The sequence below is a fragment of the Brassica napus genome, chromosome A3 (genome assembly GCF_020379485.1).
Source record: "Brassica napus cultivar Da-Ae chromosome A3, Da-Ae, whole genome shotgun sequence".
Taxonomy (NCBI): Eukaryota; Viridiplantae; Streptophyta; class Magnoliopsida; order Brassicales; family Brassicaceae; genus Brassica; species Brassica napus.
The window spans coordinates 16,119,598-16,134,085 of record NC_063436.1 but is presented as its reverse complement, the minus strand read 5'-3'; the positions used below and the strand labels follow the sequence as shown (position 1 = coordinate 16,134,085).

General features: G+C 37.5%; 6 protein-coding genes across 6 annotated transcripts; 2 read left to right on the top strand and 4 right to left on the bottom strand.

Annotated features, from left to right (window-relative positions):
* Positions 1-400: 400 nt before the first annotated feature.
* LOC106389001 lies at positions 401-2,549 on the bottom strand. Its single transcript, XM_013829187.3, has 4 exons — positions 2,302-2,549; positions 2,138-2,237; positions 837-1,226; positions 401-720 (listed from the first exon to the last, which is right to left on the bottom strand). Exons 1-4 carry the CDS (start codon positions 2,406-2,408, stop codon positions 592-594), a joined length of 726 nt encoding a protein of 241 aa, XP_013684641.2. The 5' UTR covers positions 2,409-2,549; the 3' UTR covers positions 401-591.
* Positions 2,550-2,645: 96 nt separating this feature from the next.
* Positions 2,646-5,263, bottom strand: LOC106385680 (arogenate dehydratase/prephenate dehydratase 2, chloroplastic). Its single transcript, XM_048776324.1, has 12 exons — positions 4,933-5,263; positions 4,758-4,825; positions 4,317-4,409; positions 4,040-4,240; positions 3,883-3,963; positions 3,710-3,805; positions 3,552-3,629; positions 3,400-3,489; positions 3,252-3,304; positions 3,082-3,163; positions 2,935-3,007; positions 2,646-2,858 (listed from the first exon to the last, which is right to left on the bottom strand). The coding sequence occupies exons 1-11, from the start codon at positions 5,168-5,170 to the stop codon at positions 2,948-2,950; spliced, it is 1,140 nt and encodes a 379-aa protein (XP_048632281.1). The 5' UTR covers positions 5,171-5,263; the 3' UTR covers positions 2,646-2,858; positions 2,935-2,947.
* Positions 5,264-5,489: 226 nt separating this feature from the next.
* On the top strand, positions 5,490-7,424 carry LOC106386863 (heavy metal-associated isoprenylated plant protein 16-like). The gene is made up of 3 exons (XM_048776325.1): positions 5,490-6,839; positions 6,946-7,024; positions 7,105-7,424. Exons 1-3 carry the CDS (start codon positions 6,834-6,836, stop codon positions 7,413-7,415), a joined length of 396 nt encoding a protein of 131 aa, XP_048632282.1. The 5' UTR covers positions 5,490-6,833; the 3' UTR covers positions 7,416-7,424.
* A 131-nt stretch (positions 7,425-7,555) lies between these two features.
* On the bottom strand, positions 7,556-8,421 carry LOC106385957 (small nuclear ribonucleoprotein SmD1a-like). Its single transcript, XM_048777003.1, has 4 exons — positions 8,393-8,421; positions 8,323-8,336; positions 7,876-8,067; positions 7,556-7,776 (listed from the first exon to the last, which is right to left on the bottom strand). Exons 1-4 carry the CDS (start codon positions 8,419-8,421, stop codon positions 7,703-7,705), a joined length of 309 nt encoding a protein of 102 aa, XP_048632960.1. The 3' UTR covers positions 7,556-7,702.
* A 1,367-nt stretch (positions 8,422-9,788) lies between these two features.
* Positions 9,789-11,814, top strand: LOC106385682 (cytochrome b561 and DOMON domain-containing protein At3g07570). The gene is made up of 3 exons (XM_013825588.3): positions 9,789-10,045; positions 10,702-11,107; positions 11,579-11,814. Exons 1-3 carry the CDS (start codon positions 9,857-9,859, stop codon positions 11,704-11,706), a joined length of 723 nt encoding a protein of 240 aa, XP_013681042.2. The 5' UTR covers positions 9,789-9,856; the 3' UTR covers positions 11,707-11,814.
* Positions 11,815-12,316: 502 nt separating this feature from the next.
* Positions 12,317-14,475, bottom strand: LOC106389002. The gene is made up of 7 exons (XM_013829188.3): positions 14,070-14,475; positions 13,672-13,771; positions 13,518-13,580; positions 13,097-13,214; positions 12,928-13,010; positions 12,789-12,850; positions 12,317-12,707 (listed from the first exon to the last, which is right to left on the bottom strand). Exons 1-7 carry the CDS (start codon positions 14,297-14,299, stop codon positions 12,596-12,598), a joined length of 768 nt encoding a protein of 255 aa, XP_013684642.2. The 5' UTR covers positions 14,300-14,475; the 3' UTR covers positions 12,317-12,595.
* Positions 14,476-14,488: the final 13 nt, after the last annotated feature.

The window sequence follows — 14,488 nt, the reverse complement described above, 5'->3', positions numbered from 1 at the left end:
ATAAAACCCACTGAAAGATCTGAATTTTTTTTTGAATGTGATGCTGAAATGTGAGTTGGATAAGATTCTAAGACGATCCGAACTATCGTACAAAAACATCGTATTCCTTTCTCCAATATAAAACCCCCGCCTTAGAGCTGACGGCACTCACTTAATTTTCCTTTAAGATAACATTAACTAACTTATTATACTATTCCATGAGTGCCTTTTCTAAACTTCACACCACATTTTTCTCAGTTATATATGCCTCTCCCACCAATAATCATAAATCATTAATAATATTAAAACATCCCACTCCTAGGACGATATCATTAGCTATTTGACCTAAGGAGAAGAAGATCTCGTGAGTTGACACAACCTAACCTTTTAAATCAGAATCACTAAATGCTTAATGTTAAGATTTGCTGAAAAAAACTCTTCGTTTCTTATAGAAATCCCAAGAGGAAAGCATAGTAACATGGTTTTTGATTCAGCTGAGCAAAAGTGTCTTAACAAAGAGCTACAACAATAGGGTAACTTAAGTGCAAAGGCCCAGCCCATACTGTAGCAGTAGTGTTGGGCCATGAAAAAAAAGACCTGACCTGAGAAAGATTATCCGTAAAGAGCTCTCCATGGACTTTCCTCTTCTTTTGACGTCTTTGATGCGCTCCACTTGATTCTGTCTCTTGCAAAACACAGTCCGGTCCAACTAGCCACAAGCTCCCCTGTTTCATGGATCACCTGTGATGACAATCACACATTCAGTTGAAATCCACCATCTCTCAAGAATTGTTGATAGATTTTCATTCCAATTAATATTCACAGTGTATGAGTGGATATACAAATAAAAAAAATACCTGAAGCTCTTCGTTTAGTGCTGTATGAGATACGCTACTACTTCTCTGCCCTATGAGAATGGAAGTAGGCAAGCATTTGACACGAGCTAGATGAAGCAAGCATGACAAAGGCTCATGAAGGATCTGCATCAACGGTGGTGGTTTCTCGACGCGAGTAGCAAACAGCCTGGTAGCTTCTGTTTCTGGACCAACTTGAACGTAACGAAGACTAGCTTTTCTGCTGCTTGCTTCAAGGGACTTGTTATTGAACTTAAGCTTAGATGCCGCCACAAAGAAAGGAGCCACAATAGTCGGCAGAGCCGATGATTCCCTTGTAATCATGTCAAGCAGTTCGTTCATTGCACACACTAGCGCAGGAGGCTCATAGCTCCGAAGAAGAAAAACAGAGACCTAAAAGAAAAAAAGAAATAATCATAAAGCTAATACTATAAATAATCATCATTTTCATAAAACATTCAGCTATTAGTCCACGGAGGGACTCTTATCTACGGTCCCATACCATGCACATTCAACATGGAAACAAGAATAAAGTCTTGCAATACAATTATAACAGTGATGATGATGAACAAATGATACAAGAGGCTAGATCATCATCACTAAAACATAAAACCTGATCAAGCTTATACGGTAGCCCCACAACATAAGTTAGGTACCAGAAAGACTAATGAAATGGCATTTTTACTTGAGCTTCCACTCGCCATTATCAACTTAGTTTCTTTCTCATTTCGCCATAAATTTAGGGTAATTACAATCGACCAGGTCATCAACTAGTGAAGCGAGAAACGAACACAAATCACTCAATAACAGTCGCATATCACCAAGAATCCAATCATACATTCTTCAGCTTAACTACAGTAATAGCACTAACGGAATCTCAGTTCTTAGATGAAAGTCAAACAGGGTGAGACCACGGAAGATTAGAAGCCACCAGGCAGCGACTACAAGCCAAACAAACTCTCAATTAAACCTGATCAAGCTTAGCTTAGAGACGGCATCCCCATAGCATAAGTTAGGTACTCCAAAAGACTGATGAAAAGGCATTACTATTAGAGCTTCCACTCACTAGTATCATCAACACCTCAATACCTCATGTAACCTCTAAACTTACAATAACACAAGCACACAAAAATAAACTTAGTTTCTTCCCTCCTTCTCATAAGACTAACTAAGAACTGATCAATAACTAACTTTCAGCTTCATTTTGCAAGTTAAACATAGTCGAATACATACAATCTTCAGCTTAACTAACTTTCAGTTCTCATATTAAACAGGTCACCCCACACGGAAGAAGCAATTAAAACCTGATAAGCTCCATCTTCATCGACGAAGTGAACGACACTCCCGCCGCTTCCGCCGTCTTCGATTCCGTAATTAGCCAACGGAAGGTGGATCTGCTCTTCTCTGCGGAAGGATTACAATGTTAGTGAGCCGGGAAAAGACAGAGAAAGGGAGGAATCTAATTTACAGTTTACGAAGAGAGGAGGTTGGATTAGTGCTCAGAGCATCGGCGATGGTCGCCGCGAATCCGTCGGATTCATTCCAGAGGATGACAATCTTCTCCGCTACTTTCATCGCCGTCGTCGAGAGAGTGAGGATCCAACAAAGCTGTTTTAGCTTATAGCGCAAGACGCAGCTATTCTTTCTCTTTTTGGATTATAGTCCCTATAGTTTTTCTTTTTTTGCGTTGAAGTCCCTATTTTCTCCTTTTTTCGGTTATAGTCCCTCACCTTCCCAATGTTTGATAGAACTGTCTATAAGATTTATTGTTTAGGAACATCATCGTCTCTATTTATGGATGCAAACACCAAAAAGTGTATAAAGGTTCTTTAATCTTGTTTTTGAGTATATGACTCTGTTTTAATCCTGTCTTTGATATCTGACTATTCTTACTTCTAAAACAACAAAGCTCATCTTCTGAAGAAGAAACGATTAAAATTAAGGAAACTGGAGAGCAATGTCTCGCAAGGTGAACCGGTGACTCCTTGGCCGTCACCATATGTCTAAGGCTCTTATACATTGGATCTGCATAGCAATGTTTTCAAAGATTAATGCTAATATGTAGACTGATGCTAATATGGTGAACTAATGAACTACTTACATGTTGGAAATGATTAGAGCATTGTTGTGTCCACTGGATAGCTTCCCAGTACCCGCAAAAAAGTAGCAAATTCCTGTAGGATTACAAAAAAACAAGAGCCTTAGTGATATTCTACTTGACCAGGTAAAAAAGAAACAAAGGCTTTACCTCGAGATGCCTAAGTGCGTTTTGAGCAACTTCATCAGCCATGGATGCTTCAAAGTCCACATAGAAAAGATAATCAAAGTATCTGCCAAGCAAAAACAGAGAAAATCCTTCATAATTGTTCAGAAACTAGTACAAGAGGAGTCAAAGGAGTGGGTTGTGAGGGAAATTACTTTAGCCCACCAGATGCTCGCAGAGGGGTTTTCCTTAAAGGTCGGCTTTCCATCTGACCGAATCCACAAGGAACTGATTGTTAGCCATAAGAACCAGACTCAAAGGCTGCACAAACTGAAAAAGGAAGATTTGAGTGTACTAACTGACCTTTGTGAGATTGATTTGCCTAAGGGCAAACACAGCAAGTGCTTTGAAAAGCACTCCAGGCCCTTCCTCTAACGAGAAAACTATACTTGTCTACAAGAAGACCAAAGTCACTTTTCCATTTGCATTTCAGGAGATAAATTAGAGCTTCTCACCTTAAAAAGCCTGTTAGTTCCAGGGATAATAGGTTCCCTTGCGAGCATCAGAAACCTTGTCACGTTATCAGAGTCATCCTAAATTGAATTGAACTCCACAATCAAATAAAACCACAAGTGTAAAATCATGGTAAAGGCAAAAGAAAACTCTAAAAAACCTGGATATCTTCAGCAACTATGCTCAATCCATATATCTCTGCAGCTTTGGCGCTGGCAACTGCTGCTGCATCACTCAAACCTTCTAATGCAATTAGCTGCAAAAAAATAAATCAATTAACTCAATAATAAGCTAATGAATATAAAAACATTACTTGAAGAACATAAAACTAACCTTTGCAGCACCAGCAGTGTCATCTACCGCTTCTCTGACCAATCCCAATCTAGTCAACGTGTTTTCACATTGAGCTAGAGCCTGATCCAAAGCTTTTAGTTCAAACCAAGAGACGGAAAATTAAAAATCCACAAAGACATGTGATGCGGTGTACTACCTGTGGATGGCTTAACACTCTTCTCAAACCGTCAAGCTTTACACCATGGTTAGCCAACAAACAGTGGCGAACAGCTAACTTAACTTCCCCAACAATATGCAGATTGTGTCTCAGCAAAAGATCGTAGTTTCGATGGATGCTTCCACCCAAAGAGTTCTCAATTGGCAAAACTGCTCGGTCAACAAGCCACCGCTCAACCGCCTAAAACAAGAACACAAAGGTTGGTGTAATAGAAAAACCAAGCTCAATAGTTAGTTATTGGTGTGAGATTTTTAACCTCAAAAGCAGTGTCAAACTCTTCGCAGGGAACAGCTTCGCAATTTGGATATGCCTTCTCAGCTGCTGATTCACTGTACGCACCTCTTACTCCCTATTTAAGTGGCACATAAACGAAAAGATTTATCTTAAATCGGTCTATACATTCAAAATCTCAGTCTAGTTGTCCGTCTAATCAATAATCCCTGTAAATTAATAATAATAATAAATATTATTATTATTTTTAACTTCGAGGGTATAGAGAGGCTTAAATTAATCTCCAAAAAGTGGTGCGGTTCATGGATGGACTGCCACTACAAATTGAATAAGTTGGTTTCATATACACGTGGCCACAAAATGAACTGTTGCTTAGCACCCTAGAGCGAGCCAACCACTAGACCACCTCCTGGTGGTTCCCTAAAAGCAATTAGTGCCTAGTAATTTATTATAACATTGATGTTACCTGATAGGCTACACGAACACGGGAGCCGTTGGAGACAGGTTCCGCGAGCTGGTTTGATGATAAGGGCTCTGATATTTAAAAACAGACAGAACACAAAGACAAACACTACCAGTTACCAACAACGTCGATGCTAATTCAAGCTAATGACTAGGAAAGTGAAAATTCAAATTCGTACTAGGAAGGAGAGGTGATTCTTCCGGAATATTCTTTACTTCCAGAGCTCTGACGGAGTTTTTTTTGCCATGTTCGCTGCCTTCACGGAGTGACGACGATACAGATATGAAACGGCGTAGTTTTGGTGATCTGAAGCTGAATCGGATGGCGTCGTTTGGATTGCGATGGGATGGTGAGATGTTTCTGGAGGTTCCAGTGTGAAGATGAGTGGCGGGTGATCGAACAGTGTGCACCGCCATCGTTGTCGACGACACAGAGGATGAAGAGAAGAATCAAAGGGAATAAAAAAACTGAAGACGAATCAGAACGCAACACTTTTGAGACGGCGTTTTAGATAGAGACGCATTTATGGGAGTTGACCATAATGGGCCACATTATTTATCCACTATAAAAGGTTTCTTTCAGTTTTGTTGATGGGCCAGAATGATTTTAATATATCGGCCCATGAGATATTTGATTTTTATTCTTCCCTTTGATTGATTTAGGTTTGTGATAAATGCTTCAAACATCAAATATTTTATGTTTGTGTTATGGTTCTATACGTTATTTTTTTTTGCTTATAAAACTATAATTATTGTTCTATATGTCGATGTGTTTAATATGATTATACATTCTCTTTGGTAAGAAGATTAAATGTTAAACTGTTACTGATGATTATTGTCTATTGATGCCAATAATGAGTTGATCAAATCATTTTTGTGCAGCCACTGTCAGTGACTCACACTGGTTAGACAACTAGAACCATTTATTTATTTTTTATTTTTATGATTTGACCGTTTCATAAAACTGGAAAATCGAATATGACTACCGACCTTACATATTGCAAGTCAAGCATATACTATTTGATTAATACAAATTGATGTCAGGTTAGCAGTCAAACCAATCTTATTTTTTGATTAAGTAGGAAAAGAGAGGGAAGCATGCACCCTAGAGGAGACCAAGACTTGGACACACTTGTTCCATTAATTATTTTGTATGTACAACTGGATAGCAAACCTATTAACGATTAAGACTATAATTCTTGAGCCATGCATAGTATATATATATAACAATCAAGACAATGGTATATTTTTAAAATATAGTACAGTATGTATTATTTAGTATGATTTTTTGACCCAATCAAATAACTATTTTTATAATCTTTTAAAATTGCTCCACTAATTGTTACGTAAGTACAACTTGATGATGAGAAAAAAACTTATTAATCATCATTGTGCAGATATTGACAAAAAAAATATAATTCTTGAGCCATGGATATATAAAACAATTAGACAATGCACTTATATATATCATTAATTAGAACATAGTCACACTTCGTATCTCACTAAAATTATTAACATATATTATAATAAAATATTAATAATTTTTTGAGCAACATAAAATATAAAAATGTTTAATCTATGAAATGATGTTAAAGGTTATTTCAAAAATTGAGATATTTCTTCATAACTAAATGAAATATTCTCAGAGATATGAGATAACTTTGAAGAAGTATCTTAAGTCTTGAAATACCAAAAATGTATATATTAGAATTTTATTTTAATCTTGGCAAAACTATAGTGAGATACACTGGGAACTATTTAATCTGATTATTGACCTAATCAAGCAACGATTTTCCTAAATTAAAAAAAATTGACAAAGAAGCTTGTACCAATTGTCAACTAGAACAAATAAAACAAGTAAGGAACGATATGAAAGTCGAAAATCAAACTATCCTATTCCGTTGGTGCATGACAATGACCCATTGGAAAAAATCCACACACTTATTTATACTTCCTCAAATTTGTTTACCCGGAGAAACCCAAAAATTTACTAGCAACATCCCATCAAACGTTCAAAAGCGAACTCTCAAGCTAATCATCTCTGATCATTCACAATACCGGTCGTGAAGAAGACAATAACATGAAGGTATGTATGTGTACTCAATAAAAAGTACCAACTAGGATACTCTTGTGCGTGTGTGTGTGAAATAGACTTCTCTTGTGATGTTAAGTGGTTTTCAAATCGTGTGCAGCAAAAGATCCTGATAAGAATCTCTATGACTGATGATAAAACACGAGCAAAAGCAATGAAAACTGCGGTTCAATTTCAAGGTAACAACGATACAAAACCATACGTAATTCACTTCTCATAATCCTTGCTGAATCTAACGAGCTAATGCAACGGTCTACAGGCGTGTTAGGTGCGGAAATAAAGGGAGACCACAGGAACCAGATTGAAGTGACCGGTGTTGAAGTCGACATGATCTGTCTAACCAACACACTGAGGAAGAAAGTAGCCTTTGCAGAGCTTGTAAGCGTAAACAAAGTCGAACCACCAAAGAAACCCGAGGAGAAAAAGCCAGAGCCATGTTATCAACCATGGCACTATGTATATGGTGTGCCATCTTCCTATCCACACCCATGTGATCCCTACGGGTATATCGGAAAGGGTTACACCGAGGAACCCGTCTACAATCACGAACCCAATTGCAAGATCATGTGAGAAGACTAATGGAAAAGATAACACAGTTTTTTCTATATAGTAAGATTTGTCACATGAATAAAAAAAGCATTGAGCTCCAAAACCACGCAATTAGCTAATACTTGTACATGCTCTCACAACATGAAAAGCTAAATCTTCTATATCAATGAATTTACATTACTTAGTAACTTTCTTTACGAGCGTTAATCATACCATTTACCTAATCAGATGTTCCCATTGCAAGATACATAGTTCAATACATTCTCCTACTACAAATTCAGACACAAAAAGGGTTCCCAGTGCTCTATTTAACGACCTCTGCCTCCACGAGCACCACCGCGGCCACGACCACCACGTCCACGGCCGCGTCCAACAGGCTTCCCTAAGAACAAAAAAAAGGAATAAATTGATTGATAAAAACAGTCTTATTATTATGGTTGTACAAACTTATATATCAAAATGAAGGGATAATTATTATTACCAGCAACAGGCTTCTTAGGTTTAAGACGAGGAGTGTCTTCAACAAGTAAAGTCTCCAGATTCAAGCTATCAGGAAGAATGAAGTAGCGTATGTTGTTACCCCTCAAGCTTAGATGATCCATTGTCACTGGGTTCTTCCCTTTAAGGCTCATTTTAACCGTCTTCAAGTGAGTGTTCATGCTCACATCAACACCTACCCCCAAAACATCGAGCTTGAACTTCAGCTAATAATATAATCACAGTGAGACCTTCTTCGGCAGTGAGACCTCGGAATAGTAGCAGGCACGGTTCCGGACTCCGATTTTGGATCCATTATTTAAATCACGATATTAAACAAGTTTGGGCCGAAAAGAGATATAAAAAGGCCCATTAGTCTCTAGTCCATCCGGATATTCCCAAGGCCTTGGCTTATTTATATTCCGGGTCTGACCGGAAGTTAACCACTAACCAGTGATGATTCTACTACAGCAGGTTACAAAATCTTACAACCTAACCGGCAAATTGGATAGAAAACGGACCAGATTTCAATTCCAGGGTTTGTGGCCATTTTCTCATAGTTTGTGGGACGAAACGATAACAGATCCTGGCTTTAGCCAACAAGACACTGCCTCTGTCGACAGTGTTGAATCCTAAATTCGGTAATGGGAGTTTAGAATACTTGAACAAGTGTTTGAAAGAGATTAAAAGGGACAAAAGTTTCGTTTATTGAAGTGTAAGCAAAATGCCGAATGGAGATACATAGAAAGAACTTGTGGTCTTAGAGACAAACTCGTTGATGAATAGTTTCTTTCTATATTTTTTTTCTAATTTCTCCGGATATTTTTCTGTGTCTTCTCTTCATTGAATGTTCTTCTATTTATATTCTCCTTGGCCTGCCTTTCCTATTTCGTAATTATTGTGCGTCAGAGGATTGGTTCAGCGATCATCATTTGTATTATTACTTTCGTAGGTTTATATCTACGATCGGCCGTCAGTACAGCCTACGCCATTAGGCATATGTTCCTTGCGTGCGCCAAGGGTTTATCGATCCGGCTGGACCGGTCATTTGTTATTGGGCTTCTTCTTTCATGTCCGACTCGTGAGTGGGCCGAAGGCCCATCCTCCAGCAGACACAGCCAAGGGATTACAGAGCTGAAGTGCACCGAGGATTGCTGACAACAAGAACTTCAAGTCCTAGACACCTTGTTCTGCTGATGGAGAACTCATTAGGCTAGTGGGTGGGGTTTGGTGCTTGTTGAGATAGCGAAACCTATTAGAGCTTGAGCTCAAGAAGATGATTCAGAGTTTGTTACGATCCAAAAGTGTAAAGTGTTTATTATCTTGTGTCGTATACAATGTTTTCCGAGAAAGGGACGCAGGAAACGCGAGTTTCGTGGCTCTGATACCATATTAGAGCTTGAGCTCAAGAAGATATTCAGAGTTTGTTACGATCCAAAAGTGTAAAGTGTTTATTATCTATTTATACTATCCGGTTTATATCACATAACCACCGGTTCAATCTAATTGACTCATAACCGACTTTATACTCTAATAAAACCGATTAATTATCAATGACTTTTCTCTGTTTTCGGTAGAATAAAGAAGATTTATTTTTGTTGTTCCAAGTCGTTTACTCTGGTCGCCGAAAGTGTACAAACCAAAAACCACAAGGTTTGATAATTAACAGTGACATTACATTTTGCGTGATTGGCTTACAAAATGCATCGCTCCTTCAACTGTATTTTTCTCTCTTAAGAAATAGATATGATATTGAGAGATAGACACGGTCGTTTTAAGTCGATGGACTTAGTAAGATAGAAGAACGTGTAGAAGTAGTACAAGCATTATAAGCAGTACACCTTGTTGAATCATTCAACTGTTTCTGCTCACACTATCTCACACACTACATATATATAAAGTCATTTTCATCGTAATTATTCTGATCATTCCATTTATTTCCTTTTACGTTCATTATTGATATTACGAGAGGGATAGCGAAGAAGATGAAGCTTTGTTCTGTTTCTTTCATCTCCAGCTTAATAGCTCTTCAGCTTCTACCTCTATTCACCATAGTTAATGGTCAGCAAGCTACGGATTCGTGCAATTCAACTCTACCTCTCAAGGACCTCGCCTTCGACTCGAGCCACCTTCAATGCGTGGAAGTTTGGAGAGTCCAGAATTACATCCTCCGAGTACGTCATATTTTCATTTTCAAATTTGATTATTCTTCATAGATTTCGAAAGAGAGTATATGGAGTTGCACTAGATAAACAAGATATAATCCGTTGTACGAATTAATCGGATATAGTATACGTTTTGCCGTGTTGGAACTGTGGTTATTCTCCGCATCATTTGAGTTTCTATTTTCGTCATACAAATATGTTATAGTACGTGTTAATAATCTTTTATACCCATTTAGGAAACAGTGAAAATATAAATATATGTATACTTTCAAAATAATATATATATATATATATATATATATATATATATATTCACTAAATTAAATAACGCTCTAGATTTCATCTTATATTTTTTCATGTATCCTGTAATAGCAACATTTTGTAATTTGACATTTTCTTATTGAAAATCATTTATATAGTTACATTTATCAAATTAAAATGAATGTCTATATATTTTTTAAATGAATGTATATTCTTTTTAAAAATTGCAGTCAATGAAATAACGCTCTAGATTTCATCTTACATTTTGTATGTCTCCTGTAATATCAACATTTTGCAATTTGTCATTTTCTTAAAGAAAATAATTTATATATTTACATTTATCAAAATAACTCTTTTTAACACCTACCAAATTAACTCACTTTTTTGAATTGTGGCGCGCATAGTATGCTAGAACGGTGGAAAACACATGGAGTTTCATCTTATCGGCGCCTGATTCCAGTGCCTACATCGGGATCGGATTCTCGACCACCGGTAAGATGGTCGGAAGCAGCGCAGTGGTCGGGTGGATTACTTCCGACAGCAGGAGCGGAAGCGCGAAACAGTACTTGCTCGGAGGGACATCACCTGGTGAAGTGATACCTGACCAAGGAGATCTCAAGATCATCAACGGCTCGTTAAAGATTGAGTCAGTGTCGTCGCGTCTTTACCTGAGTTTCCAATTGACGGCGGAGCTGCCGCGGGAGAGGCTTCTTTACGCTAGGGGACCTGCCGAATTCTTCCCATCTTCGCCGGACTTTAGGTTGAGAGAACACCAGTTCATGACCACCACGACCATTAATTATAATACAGGTAATCTTTCTTTCTATTTTAAAATATCAGCTTGTTTAAATTACTAAATTAGGTAAAGTCAATCTTGAAATATTAATCTGTTAGTTGACATATTAAACACGTATCAATGAATATATAAAAACATATTAATCACGTATCAATGGATATATATAAAAAAAGGATATATAAAAAATATTTGTGACGAATAAAAAGTACAGTTGTGTTTAGGAAGTGGTACAAGATTGTACTTGGCTTTTGAACAGCGTGTCGCAAACCTTAATCCAAATCATTTGAACCCTACCCGAGTCATGCCTAATACTTGTGTAGTTGTGTGTTGTAACATGCCAAGAGTCCCTCCTCTATGCAACGTCAAATAAATAAATTAACTCATTAATAATTATAGAGTCCCTCTATGAATTGCAATAATTTAATTTTATGTTCCTACTCGAGTCAATAATCTACTTATCTTCCATTTTTTGTTGCTTGGAATAGGACCTGCTGCATTTGGACCAACCATGTCTCCAGGTCCAGGGTCGTCCCCGCCTTCTCCTTCATCTGCCTACGGCCTCTCACCCTCTCTTCTCTTCTTTTTCATGGGCCTCGTAGCTCTCAAATTTTAGTAATTTCCTTGTTTCATATTTTCTTTCTGTTTTCATCCCCATGTTATCTAATTCATGCATTGTTGATTTATAATTATGAGAGAAATAAAACACATGTATTTGTGGCCTTACATTGTTGTGGAAGAATTTTGTGTGTATTGTGATTTTTTCGTGGGAGATTTACTTCGTATTTTCTCAAGTACTATACCACTTGTGAACTACTTTTCCAAGGATACATGTTTAAAGTAATCTTCCCATGACACAAGTATTCACCATTTCTTGATGTAACAAGCGGTTCTCTAGTGTTCTTTAAGGTAACTTGCTTCACACGACACATCTATTACTTTTGTTCTATAAATAGAAAACGAATTTAAACGACATAAATATTTTATAAACACACTCATAAAACTTAACATATATAACTCATTGTCGTCATCATCATCATCATGATCTTCCATTACTTTCATCTTTCAGATCCAGAGAGGAGAGAGAGAAGAGAAGATGAAGTCATAAAAGAGATTAGATCACAACACTGACATTTCTCATGTCTTTGCGCGTCTTCTTGTAGGTTGAGAGAGTTAGGCTCCTGGAAGCTTCCAAGCCAAAATTGGACCAGACTTGCATGTTGTAATACAGAACATTCAGCTTTATTATTACAAGAAATAATGAGTACATTTGTTTCCTTCTAAACTAACAACTCAGCACCATCTGTAGGATAGATCTCAAACTTTTCAGCTTGAAACCAAATTTACACAGACTTTAACCATAACAGTAGAAATCTATTCACATCCTAAACGACAGTACAACTCTACTCACATGTATCAAACCACCATCCTATCTTCATTGATCCTGGTGTGGAGAGAGTACTTTTTTCGTCAGAACCAAACCATATATGACTCTATAAGATCCATCATGACTTCTTTTGATGAGGCGGGCGAGGGAGGATTGAGTTAGCCAGCTCTTCGTTCACCTTCACAGGAAGTGGTGGCATCTGCTTCATAACCTCTGGCATGTCATTCAAGCTGCAACACAAATTGTTCAAATCAAGTTGGAAAAAAATGCATAGAAATGATCTTATAGATAATATTGAATGAATGTATTACTCGTTCAAGATTGAGAGGATGTTGTCCCTAGCTTTGCACAAGATATTGACGTTCTCATGTATCTGCAAATAGAAGAAAGAAACAAATCAAATAAACTATACAAAACTCTACAAGGTGAAAAGTGGGAAGTTGCATTCACCTGGAAAGCTGAGAAGTTTGTGGAAACTTGGTTGAACATCTGAGCATTTTGTTCGAGAAGATCTCCACTCACACCACCAATAGCTGCAAAGAAGACAAGACACTACTTAATATTTCTTCTAAACCCAATCTAGATGAAAGAAACTAGGATTCTTGGAGACAAACCAAACCTTTAAATGAAATGCCATCATCAGTATCTATAGGCATCATAGGAGGAGGATATGAAGGACCATTCGGATGCACATTCATATGAGATGAGGATTTGGCTGAAGAGTCTGTTGTCTTTTCCTGCCAAACAAATATGTGAAGACAGAGATTCATTTGCTGATTTAGACTTCTAAAAACATCATAAGACTAAGACTTCAAGCTAGTTACACACTAGAAGACCCCAATCATTCTTTTATTTATAGCTTCACTATATCTATAGCCTGAGATTTTAAGGGCTATATACAATTTATTAAAAGTTTATATAATTTCTTCTTTTTTTTTTTACAAATTTGCGTTTTTTCCTAAATTTTGCAAATGTTTCAACAGGACCGGCCCTGCTTCAACTAGTATAAAAACTGCACACATGAATCAAATTCCACATACTTTCTTATCTTTGCTCTTCCTTGACGAATGATCTTCTTTCCTACGCTTTCCATTTTCCTTTTTCTGTAAATCCATCAAATCAGTGCACTCTCAGTACTGAACAAAGCCAAAGATTAAGAAGAGTGATCAAGAAGTAGAACAAAGAGAAACTTACAGTCATCCATCTACAACGCAAAGCAACATCCCTAACAGTTTTATCCTTCATCTTCATAGCAATCTTGGCATAACGAACAATCGTAGGCTCTGACGCGTACCTGTATATATAAACATCAATCATTAACAAAGGCACATCTGCATAATCAGTATTCTAAAATCGGTCTAGCTAAACAAAACGGTTTTGCTAGAACCATTTTAAATTTAAAAAAATTGATTTAGGCTGTCTCCATAATCAATAATCTTATCTAAATCGCCTAATTAATGCCTAGCGCGATTTCTTTAAACACATCCAAAAGATCACTGCTTCTCTATCTACACATGAAAGCTAACAATTCAGACACAGCTAATACGAAGAGAGTTCGAGATAGAGAGAGAGAGGGAGAGAAAGAAGAGTACTTTGCGAGCAAATCTTCCAGCAACGACTGCTCCTCATGAGTCCAATCAACAGAGATCCCTGGATTATGCCTCAACGCGCTTATCGTCTCTGAATTATCCACCGTCGTATTGCCACCATTATCCACCGATTTTACAGCAGCTCCATTCGCCGCCGGAGATGAAGACGTCACCTTCTGCGCCGCCGACGAACCTTCCTGATTGTTCCCCGGCGGATTCGCGCTCGCCGCCATCAACACCAAATCTCTATATTCAAAAATTCGCTTCCTTTCCTTAAAAGATTCAACAAAGGTTTACACCGAAGTGTGTCAATTTTCGGACAATTCCGGGATTCAGACAGGACAGGAACAGAGAGATGGGTGGAGAGATTATCCGACCGTCTAATAATGGAATCTTTTGTAATAAAAAATCTTTTTAAAATC

Excerpts from the sequence above, each read along its gene's own strand:
- LOC106389001 (XM_013829187.3), bottom strand. The coding sequence starts at position 2,408 with ATGAAAGTAGCGGAGAAGATTGTCATCCTCTGGAATGAATCCGACGGA. Across the intron at positions 1,227-2,137 it reads ATGAAGATGGAGCTTATCAG|GTCTCTGTTTTTCTTCTTCG; the intron begins GTTTTAATTGCT and ends TTTTTCTTTTAG. Across the intron at positions 721-836 it reads CACTAAACGAAGAGCTTCAG|GTGATCCATGAAACAGGGGA; the intron begins GTATTTTTTTTA and ends TTGTCATCACAG.
- LOC106385680 (XM_048776324.1), bottom strand. The coding sequence starts at position 5,170 with ATGGCGGTGCACACTGTTCGATCACCCGCCACTCATCTTCACACTGGA. Across the intron at positions 3,964-4,039 it reads GAGTGTTAAGCCATCCACAG|GCTCTAGCTCAATGTGAAAA; the intron begins GTAGTACACCGC and ends GCTTTGGATCAG. Across the intron at positions 3,630-3,709 it reads TAGTTGCTGAAGATATCCAG|GATGACTCTGATAACGTGAC; the intron begins GTTTTTTAGAGT and ends AATTCAATTTAG.
- LOC106386863 (XM_048776325.1), top strand. Across the intron at positions 7,025-7,104 it reads AACTGCGGTTCAATTTCAAG|GCGTGTTAGGTGCGGAAATA; the intron begins GTAACAACGATA and ends AACGGTCTACAG.
- LOC106385957 (XM_048777003.1), bottom strand. The coding sequence starts at position 8,421 with ATGGCCACAAACCCTGGAATTGAAATCTG. Across the intron at positions 7,777-7,875 it reads ACCTAAGAAGCCTGTTGCTG|GGAAGCCTGTTGGACGCGGC; the intron begins GTAATAATAATT and ends TTTTGTTCTTAG.
- LOC106385682 (XM_013825588.3), top strand. The coding sequence starts at position 9,857 with ATGAAGCTTTGTTCTGTTTCTTTCATCTCCAGCTTAATAGCTCTTCAG. Across the intron at positions 10,046-10,701 it reads TCCAGAATTACATCCTCCGA|TATGCTAGAACGGTGGAAAA; the intron begins GTACGTCATATT and ends TGGCGCGCATAG. Across the intron at positions 11,108-11,578 it reads GACCATTAATTATAATACAG|GACCTGCTGCATTTGGACCA; the intron begins GTAATCTTTCTT and ends TGCTTGGAATAG.
- LOC106389002 (XM_013829188.3), bottom strand. The coding sequence starts at position 14,299 with ATGGCGGCGAGCGCGAATCCGCCGGGGAACAATCAGGAAGGTTCGTCG. Across the intron at positions 13,581-13,671 it reads TGCGTTGTAGATGGATGACT|AAAAAGGAAAATGGAAAGCG; the intron begins GTAAGTTTCTCT and ends ATGGATTTACAG. Across the intron at positions 12,851-12,927 it reads CAAACTTCTCAGCTTTCCAG|ATACATGAGAACGTCAATAT; the intron begins GTGAATGCAACT and ends TTCTATTTGCAG.